At 49.2% G+C, this 22994-nt stretch overlaps 1 protein-coding gene across 4 annotated transcripts in view; it reads left to right on the top strand.

Moving 5' to 3' along the window:
* RPS6KA1 (ribosomal protein S6 kinase, 90kDa, polypeptide 1) overlaps positions 1–22994 on the top strand; it is a 58676-nt gene that overhangs the window by 24274 nt on the left and 11408 nt on the right. The window contains exons 1-16 of one of the 4 annotated variants that reach the window (XM_006862257.1): positions 4142–4201; positions 7068–7184; positions 7367–7448; positions 9369–9449; positions 9614–9693; positions 10871–10977; positions 12629–12666; positions 12957–13099; positions 13494–13564; positions 13842–13930; positions 15230–15294; positions 15522–15624; positions 17040–17170; positions 18210–18335; positions 18538–18627; positions 19007–19165. In XM_006862257.1, coding sequence (XP_006862319.1) covers positions 4142–4201; positions 7068–7184; positions 7367–7448; positions 9369–9449; positions 9614–9693; positions 10871–10977; positions 12629–12666; positions 12957–13099; positions 13494–13564; positions 13842–13930; positions 15230–15294; positions 15522–15624; positions 17040–17170; positions 18210–18335; positions 18538–18627; positions 19007–19165 — 1542 coding nt within the window. Of the gene's footprint in view, positions 1–4141; positions 4202–6085; positions 6264–7067; positions 7185–7366; positions 7449–9368; positions 9450–9613; positions 9694–10870; positions 10978–12628; positions 12667–12956; positions 13100–13493; positions 13565–13841; positions 13931–15229; positions 15295–15521; positions 15625–17039; positions 17171–18209; positions 18336–18537; positions 18628–19006; positions 19166–22994 lie in introns of those variants that run through there. The other 3 variants (XM_006862255.1, XM_006862256.1, XM_006862258.1) reach the window with 3 other exon arrangements.

The raw sequence follows: 22994 nt of genomic DNA, 5'->3' as shown, positions 1-22994 counted from the left end.
TAGTGTTTTGATACATTTTGTAATCATTTTTCTGAATTCCTTCTCAGGCATTTCCAAAGCCCATCTTCCAGTATGTAGTGTAGGTCTACTTCCAGCTCATTTGCCTCAGTCACTTTATCTCGTTTCTGGACATGTGCAGATATGGTAATCTGCTTCTGGTTTTTGGGCATATTCAGGGGTTATCTGTGGCCTTAATACTTAAATGGGTGTGTATTTTGGTATTTTTTATGCTTTCTGATTGCCTCCAGGGAGCTTCAGGGAATGGGCTTCCCTTTTCACTCTTCTTCTTGAGAAATTTCAAGATGCCACTGTGGGTCGTTTTGATATAACTTAGCCTACTTCCTTTTTTGTCTACCTGTTCCATTCCACAATCCCTGTACAGGCCTTTTTTTCTAGTTATAAACAGTTCAGGGCCAGCTGTGGCCGTTTGGTTTTAAGTGGAAACTGTCTCTTTAAATTTTGGGAGATCTGTGCACATGCATAGTAGAACCCTCCGAGGGTGGGGCTGGGGTGTCCACTAGCTCAGGCACCCCTATAGTCACCAGAATGGATGTACACAAACAGCAAGGGACCAATGAACAGCTACCAAAAGAAAAGAATGTCCACACCTTTTATCTCTCCGGTTCTGTCAGGTGTCCGTGGCTTCTCTGATCCTTCCCCTGCTTGGTCTCACCCAAGATGGTGACTCCTGGAGCAGCTGAGTGTCTTGAATTAGAAAGCAATGGATTTTTTGCTTCTGCTACAAATTCCCCTAGCTGTAAGCCTTCCAACCCTCTAAATATTCCTTTATATGTGGTTCAGCGTTCTGGGACCATCCCCTGAGCCTGCTTGGTTGGGTATTCTGTGTTGTTGCTGACAGAGCTCCTTACTGCACTTCCACCTGAACCGCCATCTTGTTTGTTCTCAACTTGCCTATTCTTGTAGTAGCCAGTCATACTGCCATTTCTGTTTTGGGTTTTTCCTAATGATCTTTCTTTGAAGATGTATCTTCTATCACTCTAGCTGTTCCAGGTTGGTCTGCTTGATCTTGCTAGTGGGAATGTCCCACCTCAGAAGGTTCTGGATGGGGCTTAGGATTCCACCTAACGTCCTATACATTGCAAACGCTCTGTAAGAGGCCTATTTCACTGGGCAAGTTCTAGAACCCCTTTGAGGTATTCCAGTTAGTTATAGGCTGAAGACAGGTTTAGAAGCTTTTTGTAATCATGTTTCCTGACATTCCTTTCTATCCCATTCAAGTGTCTATTTTATAATAGTAGGCAATGGAAACCAATATTCATAAAACAGTCAGTCATCTTAATATTATTTCCCCTATTCAGACTATGCCTCTATTCTTGTATCACAGAGCCCTATTGTTTCAGGATTGAGCATGCATCACTGTTTACCTCTGTCCCATTCAGCCCATGCAAACTTCTCTCAGTATTCCCCTATCTACCCTGTTCTTCCATCCCTCCCTCTTCTTGTGTGTTGCCCTCCCCAACATACGAACTATGATGTGTCTCTCCCCTACACTGCTCTACTGTTGCCTCCCTCTACCTCCCCTAAGCCCCCCACCCCCACTGGTAACCAACAAAGAATTTTTTTCCCTTTTTAATATGGGTATCTCTTCTTAAGCTTTTATAATAATGGTCTTATGCAATATTTGTCCTTTTGTGACTGACTAAATTCACTCAGCTTAATGTCCTCAAGGTTCATCCATGTTATGTGGTGACTTACAACTTCCTTGTTATTCTTCAAGGTAGAATAATATTCCATTATGTGTATGTACCAAAGTTTGTTTATCCATTCTTCCATTGATGAGCACTTAGGTTATCTCCATCTTTTTGCTGTTATGAATAGTGCTACTATGAACATTGGTGTGCATATATGTACTATTGTTATGGCTCATATTTCTTGTGGCTATATACCAAGTAGAGGAATTGCTGGGTTATATGGTATTTCTATTTCCAACTTTCTGAGGAAGTGCCATACTGTTTTCCAGAGTGGTTGTACCATTTTGCATTCCCACCAGCAATGTAGGAGGGTCCCAGTCTCTCCGCATCCTCACCAGCATTTATTGTCCTCTGCATTTTTTAACTTTGCTGTTATTGCTGGTGTGAGATGATATCTCGTTGTTTTGATTTGCATCTCTCTAAGGAGCTCTGGTAGCATAGTGGTTATGAATCAGGCTGCTCATCTCACGGTCAGCAGTTCGAAACTACCAGCTGTTCCATGGGAGAAAGATGAGGCTTTCTGCTCCTGTAAAAATGTACAGCCTCGGAAACCTTGTACAAGGTTGCTATGAGTCGAAACCAAGTCCACGGCACATAACAACAGCAATATAAGCCAAAGTATTTTCAATAACCTCATGCATGCAATAGTTGGACAGTGAATAAGGAAGACTGTAGAATTGATGCATTTGAGCTATGGTGTTGTAGGAGAATATTAAAAGTACCACGGACTGCCAAAAAAAGCAAATCAATCTGTGCTGGAAGAAATACAGCCCGAATGCTCCCTGGAAGTCAGGATGGCCAGACTTTGTGTTTCATACATGAACATCTTGTCTGGAGGGACCAGTCCATGAAGAAGGATATCTGTTTGGTAAAGTGGAGGTCATCGAAAAAGAAGACGCCCAACGAGATGGATTGGCACTTGGCAGCAGCCATGGGCTCAAATGTAGCAGTGATTGTGAGGTTGGTGCAGAACTGGGCAGTGTTCGTTCTTTTGTGCATAGGGTCGCTATGAGTTGGTACCAACTCGATGGCACCTGACAGCACCAACAATACCCAGCATCTCCAGAAATGTTTGCAACTCTTTTAGTCTGTGCCACCAATGGGGGTAATACCTGGGAAGGCACACAAATGCTGCCAGTTGGGGAAGAGGTGTCCATTAATACCAGGGGCAAGCAGGTGGTGTTGAGCTGGCAGATGGAGGCCCCAAAAAGAGGCCTTGAGGACCAGGGATGAGCCTGGGGGACTTTGGCTGTCTCTTCCAGCTGCTACATGGAAGGAAGTAAAGAAAAGAGGAAGTGTGTATGGGAGGAGAGAGGGGTAGGGACCAAGATATGGGCTGGTGACTGTCCTCACCTCCTGTCACCAGAAGCTGCATAGCCCCTCCAAACACCCCTCTGTGAAGGCAGTTCTGAGACTGTTTCCTTCCTCTTGCTCATTCTTGTACACCGCTGGCCATAGAAGCTCTTCCTCCGCTTCTCGGGGCAGGTCAGGGGAGGGGTTATGCTGGACCAGCTTGCTCTAGGGTTCCCGAGGCTGCCCTGGGCTCTAAGCCCCTGCCTGAGGAGTCTGCGTAGCAATCAGAAGAATCAGTGAGGGGGGACATTTTTTTTACAACCCCTGGCAGGGCACCACCCCTCTTAGGCCTTGAGGGCCAGGAAGGGGAAGTGTGTGTGTACATGGGGGCGTGGATTTCACATAGAAATTGTCTGTGGAAATAGTTTCCGACCATGGGCCTGAGTGTGTATGCATGTCAGTTCCTGTGGGTGTGTTGGTATGAGAGGTGGGGTCATGTAGAAAGGGTGTGGCTTGGTCAACCTCTACTCTTTGGCCATCTGCTTCTCCATCTAGTCCTCTCTTTTGGGCTGTTCATTGGGCAGCCAGGGTCCTTGTTTAGGGACTTCTGTCCCATGGTCCATCCTGGTGATTTCTTCAGGATAGGACTTGGAGTATGGGGTCTTTGAGTAGGGGCAGGGCTGGCTGTGGTGCTTACTCTGTGGGCTGGTGTCTTGGGTAGGCCTAGCCATGGGAGGGTTGCTATGGAAAGGGAGTTGGACCAACTTAAGTTCTCAACTAGATAGTTCGAGGCTGTAGCTTTGCTGACTTCTGATCCCTTTCTTTTAGGACCCCCACCCCCTTTTGGTAGATGCTGGGATGTTCACTGTGTCCCTGCTCATTTCTGTCTTTGTTCCTGTCTCACCCTTCTTAGGGTCAGGGGAGACAGAAGGGATATATCTCTGAGTCTTCCTTGGAGCATTGGACTTGGATCTACAGTGTCCCTTTCTCGGCATGGAGCCTGACCCATCTTTTGTCCCTCCTCCCTGCAGAGGGGGAAGTGAGAAGGAGGGGGGCCAGGGACCCTGCCTTCTGGGCTGAAAAAGCAGAAGTAAGGGGAGTAACAGGGCCCTCTGGCCACCAGCTTGAACCCCACTATGCAGACCCCAGCAGACTTCCCCAGGGTGGAGGGAGACTCAATCCCCTGTCCCAGAAAGGTGAGCAGAGAGGTGACCTGCCTCCAACGATGTTTGTCACTATAACGCTGGGCAAGGAATGAATATGGAGTATGGGGGGGGCTCTGCCCCCTGGGGTTTCCGGGTGACTGCCTCTGTCCCAAGGGAGTGTGCTCAGTCAGAGGCAGACTGACATTTGTGGAGGCTCAGATCTCAGAATGGGGTGAGTAGGCAGGGATTGCTGTTTCTTTGGCCCACCCCTACCCCTCTCTGAACCAGGCTTTCTGCCTATTTCTCCAAGGGGTTATATTCAAGGTCCCAGTTAACCCGCATGTTTCTGTGGCTGCTACACCCACTCCCCATCTGTCAGGGAGAGCTCTCTGAACATGGGACTGGTCAAGGCCTGGAGTGGGAAGTCCCCAGGCTGACCATAGGGATGAAGGTGGGGGTGGGATGCGGTGGGCAGGAAGTGGCTCTGGCTGATTTACCTGCCTACCCTTTCCTGGCACTCAAGGTTGGGCAGTTAGCCAGGGGAAGGTCTTAGGTTCAAATTGACTCTGGTGCCTGGTTTGTTTTGAGCCCGGATGAGTTAACTGTTCTCTGGGCCTCAGTCTCTTATTTTCAGAATGGAGATGTGGCTTTGGGGATGTTTGGAGTCAAAGTCAACAGATGACACTCAGGATCTGGCCTTTCAGCCCACTCTTAGGCCTAGACATCCTCAGGCCCTGGTGTGGGAAGAAAATTGGAGAAAAAAGGAGACCTCAGGGATGGATCTGCTATGAAGCTGCACTTCTGAGTTCTGGGCTTTGCAGTATAGCTCCTCCCCCTTCCCTACCCCAGGCAGACCAACAAGAAGCCAGACTTTTCTCTCCAACCCAGGGTCTCACCTTACCTGGTGAGGCCTGATCTACTGCTGGCTTTCAGATTCTATCCGCTCTGGACATCTGTCATTCAGTCCATCTACTTGGATCTCACTGATTGTCTCTGCTACTCTTCTGCTCTACCTTTTGGTTTCTGTCTCTGTCTCCACCTATTTTCACCTGCTGGCTACATGTTCCCATGTGTATCTGCCTATTAGGCTTGTGTCCCCTTTTGTCTCTGCCTGTTGGATTCAGGAACTCTGCTTTCTCTGCCTGTTGGGCATACAAGGGGACTTCAGAAGGTTCATGGAAAAATTCCGTTGTTCCACAAATGTTTTGAATGTCCCTTGTATGTCCCCATTTGCCTTTGCCTATTAGGTACGTGTCTACATCTGTTTCTGCCTGTTAGATACAAGTCCCCATCTGCCTCTGCCTGTTGGGTATGAGTCCCTATCCATCTCCCTTTTTTGGGTTCTTGTTCCTATCTGTCTCCACCTGTTGGATATGTGTCCCCATCTGCCTCTGTACATGCCCCTTTTGCCTTCACCTGTTGGCTGTGGGTTTCTCCCTGCCTCCTCCTGTTGAATATGAGTCTCCACCTGTCTCTGCCTGTTGGGTACATGTCCTGGTCTATCTCTGCCTGTTGGTATGTGTTCCCTCCTGCTCTGCTTGTCTTTATCTGTCTCTACCTCCCGGGTGCCTGCCTTTGCCTGTTGGGTGTCTCCCTTTATCTGCTTCCTTGTGCCTCTGCTGTTGAGTTCCTGTCTCCATCTCTACCTGATGAGTGCCTATCTCCACCTCTGCCTGATGGGCACCTATCTACTCTTCAGCAGCTGGGTTGGCATGGGGCTTTCCCTTTGCAGGCCCCACAGGGAGGCTAGGGGGAGGGCCAGAGACAGCCCTCAGTCATTGGGGAGGGGGAAGAGAGGAAGGGAACGTGGTGAGAGTGTAGGCTTGGAGCAGGGAAACCACAGGCCCTGAGTGATTGGCGTCCTGGGCTGGGCCCAGCCCCCGTCTTCACCCTGCACATCCGCCTTGGGCCCGGCCACCTTTGTGGCAGCCCCGGACACTGCCTGCTCTTGCCATGGTGCCCCGGCTCTGCCGGGTGGATGGAGCAGGATCCCAAGCTGCCCCGTCTGCGGCTTTGGGCCCTGCTCCCCTGGCTGTCCAGGAAGCAGCGGCCCAGGATCAGCCAGACCTCCATGCCTGCCCCGGGCCCTGGCTCTGGCCCCCGGCGGGACTCGGTGAGTGTGCCTGGATGTGCAGCCCTGTCTTGGCTGTGACCCTGAGAGCAGATGCTTGGGCAGTCAGTTTGGCCTAAGTTGGCTGTAGACTTCCCTGGCCCAGACCTGGCCATGGTGGATGACTGGCGCCTGTCCCGAGTTGCTTCCTGGGGAAGTGAGGAGGCACTTCAGGGATCTAAGGCAATGCTGGTGGGCTGGAGAGAGGGCAGAGGGATCCTAGGAGAGCCAGGAGTATCTCATGAAGGAAGTTTGAGAAGAAAGGCATTGAACTTGGCCTTAACTCCCAACCTTCCCAAGCTAGTGCTTACTGGTAGGGGAGCCCCAGATAACTCTTGGGTCTCTATGTACCTCAGCCTTGTCCTATTGGCAAGACAGATCGCCCTTTTCCCATCTTGATCAGCAACAAAGGCTCCGCCCTACCTCCCCTGTACAAGAATAAACCCTACTTCCTATTGTGGCAAAACCAAAAACCTTTGCAGCAGGGGGAGGGGAGCCCCACCAGGAGGGCCTGAGACCTGCCTGTGGGCTTCCACCAGAGCCGGGGGCAGGGGTTGGGGGTGGTTTGGAGGACTTCCTCCTGTCCATGCCTGGTCATCCTAGGCCAGAGCAGCAGGAATGCTTCCTGGCTTTTGAGGTCCTTTTTATGTTGATAAACCAGAGGCTGGCCCTGTTAGTGTAGCTACCTGGTTGGACCTATGGTGTCCTGTCTGCTGAAATCTGGTGAAAATGGGCTTGGACTTGGGGGGCAGATCCCCTATTGCCCCAGGTAGCATCCACCATGCCCACAGACTGTCTCTCCACCAGGATGAGGGCATTCTCAAGGAGATCTCCATCACGCACCACGTCAAGGCTGGCTCTGAGAAAGCTGACCCATCCCATTTTGAGCTCCTCAAGGTTTTGGGCCAGGGATCTTTTGGCAAAGTGAGTTCTAAGCCTACAGCTGGGAGGGAAGCTTTGATGATGTCAGAGGTGGGTTGTGAGGGTCACCTCAGGGCCCAACATGTGAGGAGTCACTTAAGGGATCAGAGGGGTGAGGGGCCACCTTGAGGCTCAAAGGATCAGGGGGCAAGGGTTGAAGGGCTTTCCCCCCACTGCTTTCCCAGGTCTTCTTGGTGCGGAAGGTCACTCGGCCTGATAGTGGACATCTCTATGCCATGAAGGTGTTGAAGAAGGCGACACTGAAAGGTGAGTGGGACCAGCTCCCCATGTGAGCACAGAGTTATGAAGACAACCTAGTCCTCAAGGGCCTTGAGTCTGATGGGGGAGGTAACGCTATTCTCAGGAGCGCCTAGTCTCAGGGAGGAGAAATTGGCCTGTTCTCAATGCTGCCTCACCTGATAGGGAAGACAGGGTCTGCTCAGAAAAAAAGACCAGGGCATTAGCCTTACCCCTCCACTTCATCCCCACTGTCACTCCTGAAGCCAAGTGCCAATGACTTCAGTTAAAGATAAATGTCTAGAAGAAGGCAGTGGGGTGAAAGTAGTGTTTGTGGTGGTGGTAGGACCCTCAAATATGAGGCATCAGTCTGGTTTGGCAGAGGTGTTCTGTCAGTAAACTTGCTTTATGATGCCAAGTTGGGGAGAAAGCTCTCTGGTCTCATTGTTCAGGATGGAAAAGGGCATGAAAGAAGAGGAGAAGGAGAGGTCAAGGCAGGGTCAGGAAGATGAATGGCACAGAGGTTAGGATGGAGCAGGAGCCAAGGTCTGGCATCCTGAGGATTTACAGGACTGTGACAATGGTCAGTAGAGTGCTTGGGCTGGATGTCAGCCCTTTGATTGGCTTGGAAACCATTGGGGACACAGACCAGGTGACGTGCGGGCAGTAGCAGGTATTAAGGGATGTTATGGTTCATGTGGCCCATGAAGGGCTGTCTGGGGTTGATGGTAGCTGGGTGCCCCTGGGCCAGCCTAGTGTAGGAATGGGGAGGACAAAGATGAAAAGACTTGGTCTTGCTTGAGAAAGGTCTCCCAGGCTGGACCAGGAAAGTCTAAACAGATCCTGGTGGACATAGTCATTTCTACGACACCCGACTGCTTATCCCAGGGGCTGGGAGAGTGGGTGGCCTACAGGAGGGTGGGCTGCACCCCAAAGAAGGAAGGCTCATAAGTCATAGGGACAACCAAGAAATAGTCATTTAAGCCATGGGCCCAGGATCGGGCAGTGTTTCGTTCTGCTGTGCATAGGGTCACTACGAGTTGGTAATGACTTAATGGCACCTAACAATAACAACAAGACAGAAAATGGTAGCAGATGGGCTCCACCTGAGCTGAGAGGAGAACCAGCCCAAGCAGAAGTACAGAGGCAGGAAAGCTCAAGGCGTTTTGGGGAAATGGTGGTTGGAAGAGACAACCCCAGGAGGAAATAAAAATGAGAATAGAGGGTAAAAGTGCTACAAAGTGGGCGGTACAGAGGCCCTGACCCAGCTTGGGAAGTTAAGAAAGGCTTCCTGGAGGAGGTGAGGCCTGAACTGAGTCCAAGAAGGAGACACATTTAATGGTCCCCAACCTACTGGGGATCAGAATTGCCTGGGGACTTTGTTCTTAAAATAATGTGTTGTACCCATGTACAGTTCATGTACCCAGACCCATGAATTAAAACTTTAGGCCCAGGGAATCTGCATTTCACTCTAATTCCCCAGGTAGCTTGTGTAGTTTATAGACTGGAATTTGGGGATTGTTATGTTAGATGAAGAAGCGGGTGGGTCAAGCATCCCAGGAGGAGCTATAGAGGCAAAGGCTTGGGATTCTGCAAAAGTTAAATAAATGGTAACTAAGTTGCTCAGACCAGCTGGATCGAATGGCACTTGATATGGGTCATGGTGGGAGAGGACTAGAGAGATGAGCAGGGAATCAAAGACCCATCCCTTGGCCCTGCATGAGGACTTCAGGCAGAAAGTAGGATGAGGAGCCAGAAACAGATTGAGAAGGAAGAACAAAACATGAAGATTGGGTGTCCTCAAAGCCCTGGGTGAGGGAGCTACAGGAACTCAACCCTGGAGGAACAGGTAGAAAAGAGGACCCTTCTCAGCCAAGGCCTGGGGAGTGACTGTTGGATGACTGGACTCTTGGGAGTATTCTAGTATCACCTGTTTGCCCCTCTGACCAGTGCGTGATCGTGTCCGGACCAAGATGGAGAGAGACATCCTGGCTGATGTCAACCATCCATTTGTAGTGAAGCTGCATTACGGTGAGACTGCAGACCCTACCTACCCTCTCACCAGCCTTCACCTGTGCCTCTGGCAGCTGCCTTCCTTGTATCTTGTGCCTCCTCCCACCAGGCAGGGCAAGAGGGAAGAGGAAGTAGGTTCTGGGGCATGGCTGCTTCTACCTTTGCCTTTTCCCCTCTCCCAGCCTTTCAGACCGAGGGCAAGCTCTATCTCATTCTGGACTTCCTGCGTGGTGGAGACCTCTTCACACGGCTCTCTAAAGAGGTGAGCCAACATCCCACTGACAGAGGACCTGAGGATAGAGCTGGGAGGAAAATGTGGTCTCCCATCCCAGGACCCTGCCAAACAGTATGGCTGGACCTGGGACCACCCAGGCCTGCCTAGCAGCCCCTCATCCTGGAAATATCACCTCTGTGGGACATAACCCTGACAGAACCTCTGAGCATTCCCCCAAGATGGACTCTGGAGGGTCAGACCATAGATTCTGATGTTGCCCTGACTTTGGGGATTAAGGGGGCTCTTATCTCTCCGCCTGTTTTCCCAGGGCTGCCCTGGGCTGGCTGAGGGAAAACCCTAAATTCACCCAGAAAACTCAAAACTAATATTCTTGTCCCACTTGTTTATCAAAAGGCTTTTAAACTAATAAAAATGGTATGAACTAAACAAAAATGGGCCCGTTAATACAACTCAAACTTTAAAGAGAGCCAACCTTTTAAAAAAAAAAAAAAATTTTTTTTTAAATTTTATTTTAATGCTTGAGAAGGTAGGACACTTAATTCAAAAGACAAATATTTATTGAGAAGTCTTGTTCCTACCCCAGCCCTGTCAGCTTCCCCATAGGCAAACAGTTCAATTGGCAAATAAAGCTTCCATGTTTCTTTGGCAAATACAAACAAATCTGATATATGTTCTGAATCCCGACTCTCAAGAAGAGTGATTCTGTGTACTGTTCTGAACCTTGTTTTTTCTGTTTGACAGTGTATCTTGGAGAGTGTTCTAGAGCAGAACAAAGAGAAAGCCCTTGTTCTAGTTTAGGGTTGTGGTGCTCTTGTGAAATGCCAACCTGTAGCAACCCTCTGTAGAGTTTCTGAGAAGCAGCTGGTGGGTTGGAACCACTGATCTTCTGGTTAGCAGTCCAGCACCTATTCTACAGAGCCACACCAGGACTTGGTTGTGTAACACTCCATTATGTGGGAGAGAGACAGTTTATTTGAGTCTGCTACTGCAGAACCTGTGAAATATTGATACCTGTGGACTATTACTAAACAATCGCACAATGAGTAACTTGTGTATTAGTTATTTCATACTTCAAAATGAGGTATAAAAAGGAGGAGATAGAGCATTGGGCTCCCTAAGCGTCTTCACCAAAGTGGACCCTCAGGACTAGGAAGCAACTGGACTGCCCAGTACCACTGCTGAAGCTTCCTCCCGCCTGTTACAGGTCATGTTCACAGAGGAGGATGTGAAGTTCTACCTGGCTGAGTTGGCTTTGGGCCTCGACCACTTGCATAGTCTGGGCATTATCTACAGAGACCTCAAGCCTGAGAAGTGAGTGAAGCCGTAACCTTACACCAGCCTCCCTAGGGAGTGCAGAGACAGACTCTGTGGGGGCCTCTTCTAGTACAGGGCCACTCTGATGGTCTGTCTCATGAGTGGGTGGATGGAATTGGGTGGTGGAAGCAAGTTCACCTTGCAGGTGTGTGACTTCATTGTAGCTAGTGCTGCAGACACCATCCAGACAGGTGTGGTACGTGCCTTTTTCTGCTAATCCAGTGTGATGTGTGAAATGCTAATATTAAAGCTCATTTCTTTGGTTCAATTTGAGCTTCTCTAGAGTTTTTCTTAACATCTGAATATCCTCGGATGAAAGCTTGGTAAAGTGGAATGAGAGCTGGCTTTAGAGTTAACCCAAACCCACTGCCATTGAGTCTGTTCCCACTCATAGCAACATTGAAGAGGGTTTCCAAGGCTCTAAATCTTTATGGGCGCATACAGTCTCTCATCTTTCTCCGGTAGAGCAGCTGGTGGGTTTGAACTGCCGTGGTTAGTAGTCCAGTGCTTTATCCTACAGCACCACCAGGGCTCCTGGTCTTAGATTTAGCAGATCTGAAGTAGAATCCTTCAGCACCTACTAAGCTCTATGACATGAGGAGTTACTTAGCCTCCCTCCACCTTAGGTCCCTTCCTTGTGATTAACATGGGGCCGTAATAATACCTAGCTCAGACAGTTGTATTTTTAAGCTTTTTATTGCGAATTGAGTGACGGTTTACAGATAAGATCATTACTTTTACATTCACCAAATCACACACTTTGTTTCATCTCAATGATTGCAATCCTCTCCAGGCAACAACAGTTATCCCACTCCCTCCCTGTGGTTCCTGTTTCCATTCAGTCTTCCTTTTCATTCCCTTCTCAACTCTGTCCTGAGGTAAATGTTGCTCCTTAAATCTTAAATGATCAGCTAATGTTGTTGTCTCCTTATATACCTATCTACTACTTGGCTGAAAATTGGGCCATGAGGGTGAGTGAGTTCTGTTCCAGACCTGAAGGAAGAGTGGTTGAGGGCCATAGTCTCTTAGATTCCTCCAGTCTCCTGACTAGTAAGCCCAATCTTTTTTTCTTTTAAATAATTTTGAGTTTTGTTCCACATTCTCTCTCACTCTATCTGGGACCTTCTAATATGATTCTTTTCAGAGCAGTTGATAGTGGTAGTCAGGCACCATCTAGTTCTGGTCTCAGAGTCGAGGTGACTGATGTCCACCTGCTCCATCGGTCCATTGGACTAGTTGATTCCCAGCATCTTCAGTTTTCATCACTCTTCTTCCCTCTGCACATGAAGAGACCAATAGTTCATACGGTTGTTTTAAGGATTAGCAAAAAAGGTAGGTAATATTATATGTTGAAAATGTGCCGTGGACTTTTACATATACAATATAGAAAAATAATAATAAAATAGTTGCTAGCTTTTTCTATGTGAAAGAGAAAAAGATAGGTGACACACCTCCCTGGCACTTGGTGGCAGCACTCGTGATTATCTAGTCCCTCACCCCCTCTCCAGCCACTCTTTCATCAGACAGAACTGGGTGGGGCACCTTCTCTGGGCCAGCCCAGAGTCCATGGCTCCCACAGCCGCGTGGTGTCACGAGAACCCATTGGGGACCACAGCTGTGGTCCCTGATTCCCATCTCTTTCCTACAGCATCCTTCTGGATGAGGAGGGCCACATCAAACTAACTGGTGAGTGAAGGGTGCCTGCCTCCTTGGGACCTGGAGGGAGGGCTGCATGCAGAGGGGGCTCTCATTCCTCCCAAGAGGGTGCACCAGGCACTGGGAAGTGCTCACAAGTCCCAGCCCCAGACTTGGAAAGCCCTGGGTTTGATCCCAGCTCCCTGCTTTGCTGACTGTGACCTTGGTCAAGTCTCCTCTCTTCTCTGAGTGGCTTGGGGTGATGTCTGTAGGGGGTTGGGTGTAGTGGTTGGCAGAGAGGGAAGCAGTGAAAGTGTGTCCTCTTGCCTTCCTTGACACAGACTTTGGCCTAAGCAAGGAGGCCATTGACCACGAGAAAAAGGCCTACTCCTTCTGCGGGACAGTGGAGTACATGGCCCCTGAGGTCGTCAACCGTCAGGGCCACACCCACAGTGCAGACTGGTGGTCCTATGGTGTGTTGATGGTGAGTACCCAGACAGGGGAAGGATCCAGCCCAACTGCTGGCCTCAGTTTACCCAGCTATACAGTGAGGGAGTTGGTAATCTTTAAGGTGCTCACTTCTCTGATACCCAAGCTGGGCTCACTCTCAACATAGCTGCAGTTTGCTTCCTTGGAAGAACCCCAGGTTTGGTTCCACCGGGTACACCCCTAACCTGAGATGGGTCCTTTCCCCAACCTGGGCCCTCAGTGCTCTCCTGAAGATCAAACACAGTTTTGTTTTTGCTCTGGGTGAGCTTGAATAGGCCAGCAAGAGTCCTGGGAATGGAGCCGAGTGGCCTAGGGCATACCACTGGGGCAGGAGGCTGGGGGTGTGGGAGACAGGGACTGGAACCTGAATAGACTCTTGTCCTCCACAGTTTGAGATGCTGACGGGCTCCCTGCCCTTCCAGGGGAAGGACCGGAAGGAGACAATGACACTGATCTTGAAGTAAGCACCAGCTCTTTCTTGGCACTTTAGGGTCTCCCTCCCACCCCAGTTTGAATAAAGTAATACCTTAGGTCCCCTCCCCTAGGCTAGCACCATGCTTCCTAGGCCCCCTATGCATCCACCAGGCTGGTGGAGGGGAGCCCAGAAGCCTTTGGGAGGTGAGTTAATGGATGGCTTGTCTGGGCTGAACTGAGACTAGACCTGGACTGAGTGACAGGAGGGAGATGGGGCCTCTGGGGCGGGGCTCAGTCCTCATGAGACCCTGGGGCTGTTTCAGGGCGAAGCTAGGCATGCCCCAGTTTCTGAGCACAGAAGCCCAGAGCCTCCTGCGGGCCCTGTTCAAACGGAATCCTGCCAACCGGCTTGGTAAGTACCCCGCTCGGGAGGTGACGTGGTGGTGGGGAGCAGGGTACAGCTGTAGCCTTGGCCACGGGGCCACATCTGGGGCTGAAAGGGGCCGTTGTCCTTTGTGTGGGTAGACAATGCCGCAGGCCACCCTGCTTTCTGGCTCCATGTGTGGAGATGGGGGTGGTGGTGACCTGTGTGTAGGGGAAGGCAGGAACTGAGTCATGCTCACTGCCCCTGGGGATGAGGACAGAGGCCCCTACATAGCTTCTCTGCCAAGGCTGCTAGTGCAAGAGAAATGAAGTGAGCTCAGGAGTCAGGAGGCTCAGGGCCCAGTTCCAGCCCTGGGTCAGGTCTCACTGATTGACACACAGTTGTTATATTGTTAAGTGCCGTCGAGTCAATTCTGACCCATAGCAACCCTGTATAGGGTTTCCAAGCAGCAGCTGGTGAGCTTGAACCATTGACCTTGCAGTTAAAACGGCTTTGCAGTCTGACGCATTAATCCACAGTGCCACACCAGGACTCCTGATACACAGTAGACCATCCATAAATATTTGTCAAATGACTCAATGCTATTTAATAACTCATTTATTTGAGTGTACGAATTAATGCCATTTAAGGCCAGTGACTTCATCTCCCTGAGCCCACACGTCTGTGTTTCCATTGGAGATGCAGTTCCCAAGCTAGCTCACAGGACTATGTTGATTCAATGAAACCGCATGGGCATGCTTGACATGTAAGAGGTGTTCAATACCTGCTGGCTTACATGACTCCTGGGTTCACCTGGATCATGACCAGATTTGTAAGGCCTGGTGTGGCACTATAGGAGAAGCACTTGACCTCAAGGTCAGTTTGAACTGCAAGATCTGCAGTTCAAGCTCACCAGCTGCTCCTTGGAAACCCTATACAGGGTCGCTATGAGTCTGAACCGAATTTATATCACTTAACAACAACAAAAAAAGTGTAGGCCCTTGAGGTCAAAAGGAGGGACAACCCTTCTCATGGTTGAAGGGGCAGTGGGAGAAGAACAGTGATGAGGCCTGGGCTGGGCGAGGTGTGGGGGTCCTAACTGTGTTGCCTTTGGCAAATTGCCTGTCTCTGGGCTTTTCTTCTCCTATTAGCACATAGGAACTTGATCATTAGAGGTTCCTGATTGTTGAAAATGCTGAGTAGGCAACAGTTCTTGGGGCAACGGCTGAGTGGATTTAGGACAGAACTAAATCCTTCCCTGCTCCAGCCCACTATGAGGTCACTCAACAGGCAGGGTGGTATTTGGGAGGCTGTCCATGGGCAGGCCCCTCATTTGGACTCTTGCAGGCTCCGGCCCTGATGGGGCAGAGGAAATCAAACGGCACGTCTTCTACTCCACCATTGATTGGAATGTGAGTGAATCCGTCCACCCCAGGGCCCTGGCCAGGGCTTCAGTGAAGGGTGGCGGGAGGTATCCTCTATTAACTAGGGCTTTGAATGCTGAAGCAGAAAATGATAGAATGACTTGAGGTATGTGCCCCTGTCTGCTGGGCATTGCAGCCTACACTCAAGACTTGCTTCCTCCTTCTGTTGTGGGGAGGGTGCCTGAGGTGGCCTGAGCACCTGCCCTGCCTTACAGAAGCTGTACCGTCGAGAGATCAAGCCACCCTTCAAGCCTGCTGTGGCTCAACCCGATGACACCTTCTACTTTGACACAGAGTTCACATCCCGTACGCCCAGGGGTGCGTTCCTTATCCGGGTTTGTCTGTCTTGGGCCAGTACAGGAGGGCACAGGGAGTCCAGAGCTGGTCAGAGACCCACACCAGGTGTGTGGGCAGGCAGGGTGAGTGTCTGGCCCCGTGGGACTCTTAACTCTTTGTCCTGGTGTTACTTTGCCAGACTTTCCCACTCTGATACTGTGTGGCCCTCTTTGTGTCTGAGTGAGGGAGTGGGGGTGAGTGGGTGGGTGAGGGTACAATAGAAATGTCAGGACCCCTGCCCTGGGCATTTTTCAGCCCCCTGGGAAGAACAGACACATCAGGCTCACACTCACGTCAGGGCTAAAGAATTGGACACAGCAAAACTCCATGATGGGGACAGTCTGGTAATCTGGAGAGCTGGGTGACAGTGTTCAACAGGTCAGGGGCGAGTGTAGGAATTGGCTTTAGCTGCCCTAGATGCTGGGCCTCAGCGTGCCATCTGGAACATGGGCACAACCATTCATTTCCTGGGGTTGCCACAAGAATCCAGTGAGGAGGCTTCTGGAAAAGAACTTGGTGAATCCTCACTTTTTTAGCATCTTATTGACGTTAGTTCTGGGAGGGGCAGGTTGTGGCAGAGGGGTTGCTTGTGCTTTTTCACTGTGTTTTGCACATTCCTGGTGAACAGGGAGCTCGGCACTTCTCAAACAGTCTGTCTCATCTTCATTCATTTGTCTGAAAAATCTGTACTGGGTCATTCCTGTGTGTCAGGGTGTGGAGAATGATGGTGAACAAGACAGACCCAGTCCCTGCTTTCCTCCAGCCCTGGCTGCAGTGGAGGGAAGAGACATGAGAACAACTGCTGGGCAGTGGGACCAGGGCAGCTCCAGGGGGGTGAGGGGTCAGAGTAGCAGCATCAGGCAAAGCTTCTCAGAGGACAGAATGTATGTGCTGAGCCTTGGGAGATGGACAGGAAGTGGATGACCTAGTTAGAGGGAACAGCATGTGCAGTGGCTCAGAGACCCCTTCCTTTAAGGAACTGAGAAGTTCTTTGTGGCTGAGCTGTGGGGTTGGGGGAGAGGATGCTAAGAGGTTAGCAGCAGCCAGATCACAAGAACCTCAGTTGCTAGACCAAGGAGTTGGACTTTACCCTGAGGGCAGAGGGGAGCATTTGAAGGTGCAGGCAGGGTGGCAATGTGGTCAGATTTGTGCCTGGGACCATCACTTTGCCTGCGGCCCAGAGAAGAGCCTGAAGGGACAGTGTGCCTGAGATGAGGAGGCCTGGGCGGAGGCACCAGCAAGAGATCAAGTGTCTGGACCTGGGCTAGAGGCCAGCTGTGGACGTCTGTCATGTTCTAGTGTGTCGGGACTGGGCTGGTGTCAACACACATTGTACAGCTTGCTCAGGAGGGTCCCACCACATGCCTCAGGCTTCTGTCCCTCTCCCACCCCCGCAGACTCCCCAGGCATCCCCCCTAGTGCTGGTGCTCATCAGCTCTTCCGAGGCTTCAGCTTCGTGGCCACCGGCCTGATGGAGGATGACAGCAAGGCTCGGGCCACACAGGCACCGCTGCACTCGGTGGTACAGGTGAGGGGGGATGGGGGATGGCTGCTCAGTGGTCCTCTTCCATTTAGAAACCACAAGCTAGAACAGCCGAGGACACAGGCTCTGTACAGGTCCTCCATCCTCTCTGAGGCTGTTCCATGTCTGTAAGACAGAGGTACTGAAGACTGGATGACCACAGGGCCTGGGTAAATGCCAGGAGACCTCAGGTGGTGGGGCAGAGCCCTGAAGTGGTGCCTTATGTCACCTCACACTTATTCCCCACTTGTCTCCGTTTCCATGGAAAATCGAGAGTTGAAAGGGTTCAGAGTTTACAAGGTAAGGGACTCTGGATGAGCCACTCTCTCGGTGCCTCAATTTACTCATCTGTAAAATGGGGATAATAATAGAGCCTTTCCCCATAGGGTTGTTGTGAGGATTGCAGGAATTAATATGTCTAATGTTAAGGTGACTATATAGTTTATTCTCTTAAACTGGGTGGACTGTCTTTGTCTAGGCCAGATACTAAACCAGATGGCTGCAGGGACAGCAGACCTAAGCTAGCGCTGTCCAAGGCAGGCAGAGAAGTGTGTTCACCTGTGAAATGTGCTTAGAATAGTGTGGCACACACTAAGCACCATATACATTTGCTATTTTAATGCCTCAGAGCTCTGCGAACACCCTATGAGGTAGGCTGGGGCACCCTAGAAGGAGGAAGAAGCTCAGCTAGGGCCACAGTAAGTACCAGAAGTAGGACCCGACTTGGCTGCTACGTCACATCCAGGTCTGCCCAGGCTCCGAACCACAAACCTTCCAGTGCATGTGTTGTGGCCCCACCCCTTGACCACAGACTGTAGCCCTGGCTGCTGGAAGTCTGCCCAGCATATATAGTAGAAAACAGGCTCAGAGTGGGACAGGCTCAGAGCGGGACAGGTTCTTGCCCCAAGTCACACAGCTAATGCTCCACCTCAGGCCTCCTGACTCTTGCCTGGTGCCATGTCCATTGTGCCAAGATCCTGGGTGCTGGGAGATGACCCTTGGTATTGTAAAGCAGGTGTCAACCTCAACTCTTGGTCTCCTACAGCAACTCCACGGAAAGAATCTGGTTTTTAGTGACGGCTACGTGGTAAAGGAGACAATTGGTGTGGGCTCCTACTCCGTGTGTAAGCGCTGTGTGCACAAGGCCACCAATATGGAGTATGCTGTCAAGGTGGGCCTCCCAACCATGTGTTGTTTGGGTGGGGCTGATGGTGGAGCCAGTATAGTGAGGTCCTTTTTGGGGAGGGCTGGGGCCCAGGGCTCTGGGGATGGGTGAACCAGTGTGCAGCTCAGGCCCCTGAGCCCTACATTTCATGGCAGGAAGGAACTTTGGAATCTGTCCTGTCACTGCCATGTGCACTCCCTTACCTCAGGTCATTGACAAGAGCAAGCGGGACCCTTCGGAAGAGATTGAGATTCTTCTGCGGTACGGGCAGCATCCCAACATCATCACTCTGAAAGATGTGAGTGCAGGTCCTTGAGTCTGGGGTGAGGACTGGGGCAGTCAGTCATCTAGGACTTTGTCTCAGGGCATTCCTTGAATCGCCGACCCTCCTTCTAGAGTTATGTGAAGCAAAGGAGGACCCTTATTCCCTCTGGTCTGACCTTACCCCAAAGGAGCCTCCAGCCTAGATTTGGGTAAATCTCTGAGAGCTTTCCTGCCCTTTTGGGGGGCCATTGTCAATGCCAGTATCCCCACGCCCAGAGAGGACAGAAGCTCAAAGAGGAAAGCCCTAGCAGGGCCACTAAAGCACAACATGTACCAAAGGTCCCAACATCCTGGGTAGGGTCACTCTGCTGGTACTCTGAGGGAGTGGAGTCTGACCATGAAGTCTCCCGCAGGTGTATGATGATGGCAAACATGTGTACTTGGTGACCGAGCTGATGCGGGGTGGGGAGCTGCTGGACAAAATCCTGCGGCAAAAGTTCTTCTCAGAGCGAGAAGCCAGCTTTGTCCTACACACTATCAGCAAGACTGTGGAGTATCTACACTCACAGGGGGTAAGTTTGGGGCCAGGACTGAGAGCCAGGGGGATACTGCCAAGGATCATACCATCAACAGACTGTAAGAACCGTGGGCTCATGTCAGCAGCAGAAGTCCCCAGCCAAATGGGGGCTAACGATAAGGTGGTGGAGCAGTGGATGAGTGAGCCGCTGAAGCATGTGAGTGTGTAGGTGGATGAATAAAAGGAATGGGTAGAAAAATAAGGAAAGAAGAAGGGTAAGAGGGAGAAAAGATGGAAGGAAGGAAAAGGAGTGGGTGAGGCCAAATTACAGAAAAGACAATTTATTATATCAACTACGTGCCAAGCACCATTCTAAGTTCTGCATTATCTCATTTCATTTTCATAACACCTCTGTGAAGTAATGCTGTGATTGGCCCAACTTTATAGGTAAGAAGACTGAAGCTCAGAGAATATGAGGTCACCTACCTAAGGTCACACAGCCAAGGAAGGAGGGAGCCAGCGTGCCAGGCAGAGGGATTTAGGTGGCAGGAGCAGTGGTGGTTTTAGAGCCAGGGAATGCCAGGGTCACTGTGGGGCTTTAGAGAGGAACTTGGCTGTGGGTTTTGCTGATAGGACAAAGGAAGTGATGCAGGAGGGTGAGCTGCTGGAGACAGCAGGTGCTGCACAAGAGGCTTAGGTCCAGGCTTAGGTCCAACCTGTATTATATATGACAAGTAAGTGCTGGACAGCCTTCCAGCAAAGCTGAAAGGAGGTAGAACTGTCTTTTACAGGACCTTAAAGCCTCAAACAGTCAAGTTAGGGTGAGTTTCTCTCTATATAAGGAGATATTTTAGGGTGCTTCTAGTCAGACAACGTGGGGGGTAAGAATGCAGGTTCTGTCCTGATGCAGGTCACAACATGGATGGACCTTGAAAACATCATGCTGAGGAAATTAGTTCCAAAAATACTGTGTGATCTCATTTATATAAAATAAGCAAAGGATAGAAACCAAACATTACTAGGATTGTAAGGGAGAGGGAAATGGGGAGTTCTGGCACTGCGTTTATGTTTAATGGCGGTACAGTAATTTGGAAAAGGATTGCAAGAATGGGGCACAACTTGAAGAATATAATCAGTGTTACTGAATGATACTTGTGGAAATTGTGGCATTGATGTATGTTTTGTCGTGTACATTTTTATCGCAATTAAAAATGAAAGAAAGCAGGTTCTAGAATGACTGCTTGCATCCAAATCCTGGCTTCTCTGCACTTACCTGTATGAGGGTGGGCAAACCGCTTCACCTCTCTGAGACATCTCATCTGCAAACTCACAATAACAAGAGCTGCCACCTCACAGGGTGCTTGTGAGTGTGTAGTGAGGCCTGGTGCCTGGGAAAATATGCAGGCTTATGGCAAACACCACGATAGGGAAGAAATAAGACTAGACTATTGCCATGTAGGTCTCTCTCGAAAAAAATATTATAGAAATGCTTAATCATCTACAAAACCATAAGGAATAGTATAATGGACCCCCATATGCTACCATCACTCCGATTTAAACATTGTTGAGATTTTTACTACACTTGCTTCACTCCCCCCTCCCTCATTTTTTCTTGTTGCTGGATGAAGTATTTTCCCCAGCTTTTTGTTGAGAAAAAAGTTCAAACCCACAGAACAGTTAAAAGAACTGTACAATGAAAACCAATTATTTTCTGGGTTCATCAAATCTAAACAGTCTGCCACATTTGCAATATCTCTGTCTCTCTCTCTATATATAAATACATATTGTTTTGCTGATGCAATGAAAGGAAATTGCAGATGAAACTTGCCCCGTAAGTGCTCATAACTGAAGCATTTTAAAGCATGTTTCAGGCCTCATACCATCTTTCTCCTATTTCCACATTTCCACAACTCTAAAAAAGGTAAACACTTTCCTTCTTTACAGCTAACAAAATGAACAATGACACAGTATTCAGTCTGTAGCCACATTTCCTCTATTGTCTCAAAAATACCTTTATAATTTGTTTAGTAGAATCAGGACCCCTGGAAGGCCACACATCTCATTCATTTATTATATCCCTGAAGTCGCTGTAAAAAAAAAAAAAAAAAATGGAGGTGACTTTTACATACAGTGAAATATACAGATCATAGTTTGAGAGTTTTGTTAAATGTGCATGCCATGTAAGACCCCCCTTTTTAAAATACCACTGAGTAGTTGTAGAGATCAGTTAATCTCTGTAATGTGCCCATTCTGAATTTTTCTGTTTACTGCCTTGTGGCATCATTTAAATTTTCCTTGTGGCGTGTTACAAGTTACTCTAAAGTCTTAATTAGATCTATCTTCCATTATGTATGTGTGTGGAGTGGGGGTGGGAGGACATTCTGAACACGTCACATGAGGTGCAGGGTGCACACTGAGTCACGTTGTCCTGGTAAATTGATAACAGCCTAATCTCCTCATTGAAAGAATCCCTCCCTATCAAACCTCATCAACGTTTCATCCTTTGAGGTTCTTTGGCTCAATCAATTATTTCATTATTGTTATTGTTAGGTATTGTTTAGTTGGTTTTGACTCACAGCGACCCCACGTACAACAGAATGAAACACTGCCCAGTGCTGCACCACCCTCGCCTTTATTGCTATGTTTGAGCCCATTGTTGTAGCCACTGTATCAGTCCATGGTATTAAGGCTCTTCCTCTTTTAACTGACCCTCTACTTTAGCAAGCATGATGTCCTTCTCCATGGACTGCTGCGCTTGATAACACGTCCAGAGTATGTGAGATGAAATTTCATCGTCCTCTCTTCTAAGGAGTATTCTGGCTGTACTTCTTTCAACACAGATTTGTTTGTCCTTCTGGCAGTCCTTGGTATAGTCAATATTCTTTCCCAGCAGCATAATTCAAGTGCATTCATGCTTCTGTCTTCCTATTCCTATAGATAGCCACATTTCCCCAATGTTCTTATTTTTTTTTTAAGGTTTTTAATTGTGGATTGAGTGAAAGTTTACAGGGCATATCATCAGGTTTACATTCAACAGGTCATATACCTTGTTACATTACATTGATTATAATCCCCTCCATGTACCATCAGTTAACAGTGTTGCTCTCTATTCACTTTAGCTTTTTAAAAAACACACAAACAAAAAACCCCACTCAGGCATATATAATAATTTACATCTCCAAAGGGCACATTCTGCAAGTCTGCTCCTGGCCACCAGTTCTTAGTCCCTCTCTTCTTAGTCCAGGAATCTATAGTCCTCAGCCGCTCGCCCTCTCCATGCCCCCATCTCTTTCTCCATCTCTAGCACTGCTGCTTCTCTGGATAAGGTCCCGCATTCTGCTTGTACGTTCCTCTCTTGATGGTCCTAGGATCCTCTGTTTCTGGACTGTAAGATTAACCACTCCCCTTTATTTGTTACAAAACTTCTACCTTTACAATTGTGACAGTCACGATTAGTCATGATAACAGTTATTCACTATTGAATCTTACAAATCTTATCCCCATATCTTTTCACCAGACCCATCTAGACAAGATGACAGCTATTCAGTGGGGACACTTTCTTTCCCCCCATACTCTTAAACTAAACTCCCTCTTGAAACCTTGTAAGCCAGTCACTTAGTGCCCCCTCATTTTAGATAGCCAGTGTCTAAGTTGCCTGTTCCTATCTACCCTGTGTACAGAGTGGATAGCATTGAAGCTTAATTTGAAGACTCTTTCTCTCTCTGTTGTATTTAGAGTAACTACCGCTCTGAGTATAGGTCAGGTTCATCATGAAGATGCATCATCTGTCACTGTAGCTATTCCAGTCTGCTTGTCCTTTCTAGTGGGAATGTCTCATCTCACAAGGTTGTGGATGGGACTCAGGATTCCACCTAAGGTCCTAT

Source organism: Chrysochloris asiatica, unplaced genomic scaffold (genome assembly GCF_000296735.1).
Source record: "Chrysochloris asiatica unplaced genomic scaffold, ChrAsi1.0 scaffold00047, whole genome shotgun sequence".
Lineage (NCBI taxonomy): Eukaryota > Metazoa > Chordata > Mammalia > Afrosoricida > Chrysochloridae > Chrysochloris > Chrysochloris asiatica.
Note: the sequence above shows the minus strand (reverse complement) of the source record. Positions and strands in the feature narration are given on the sequence as shown.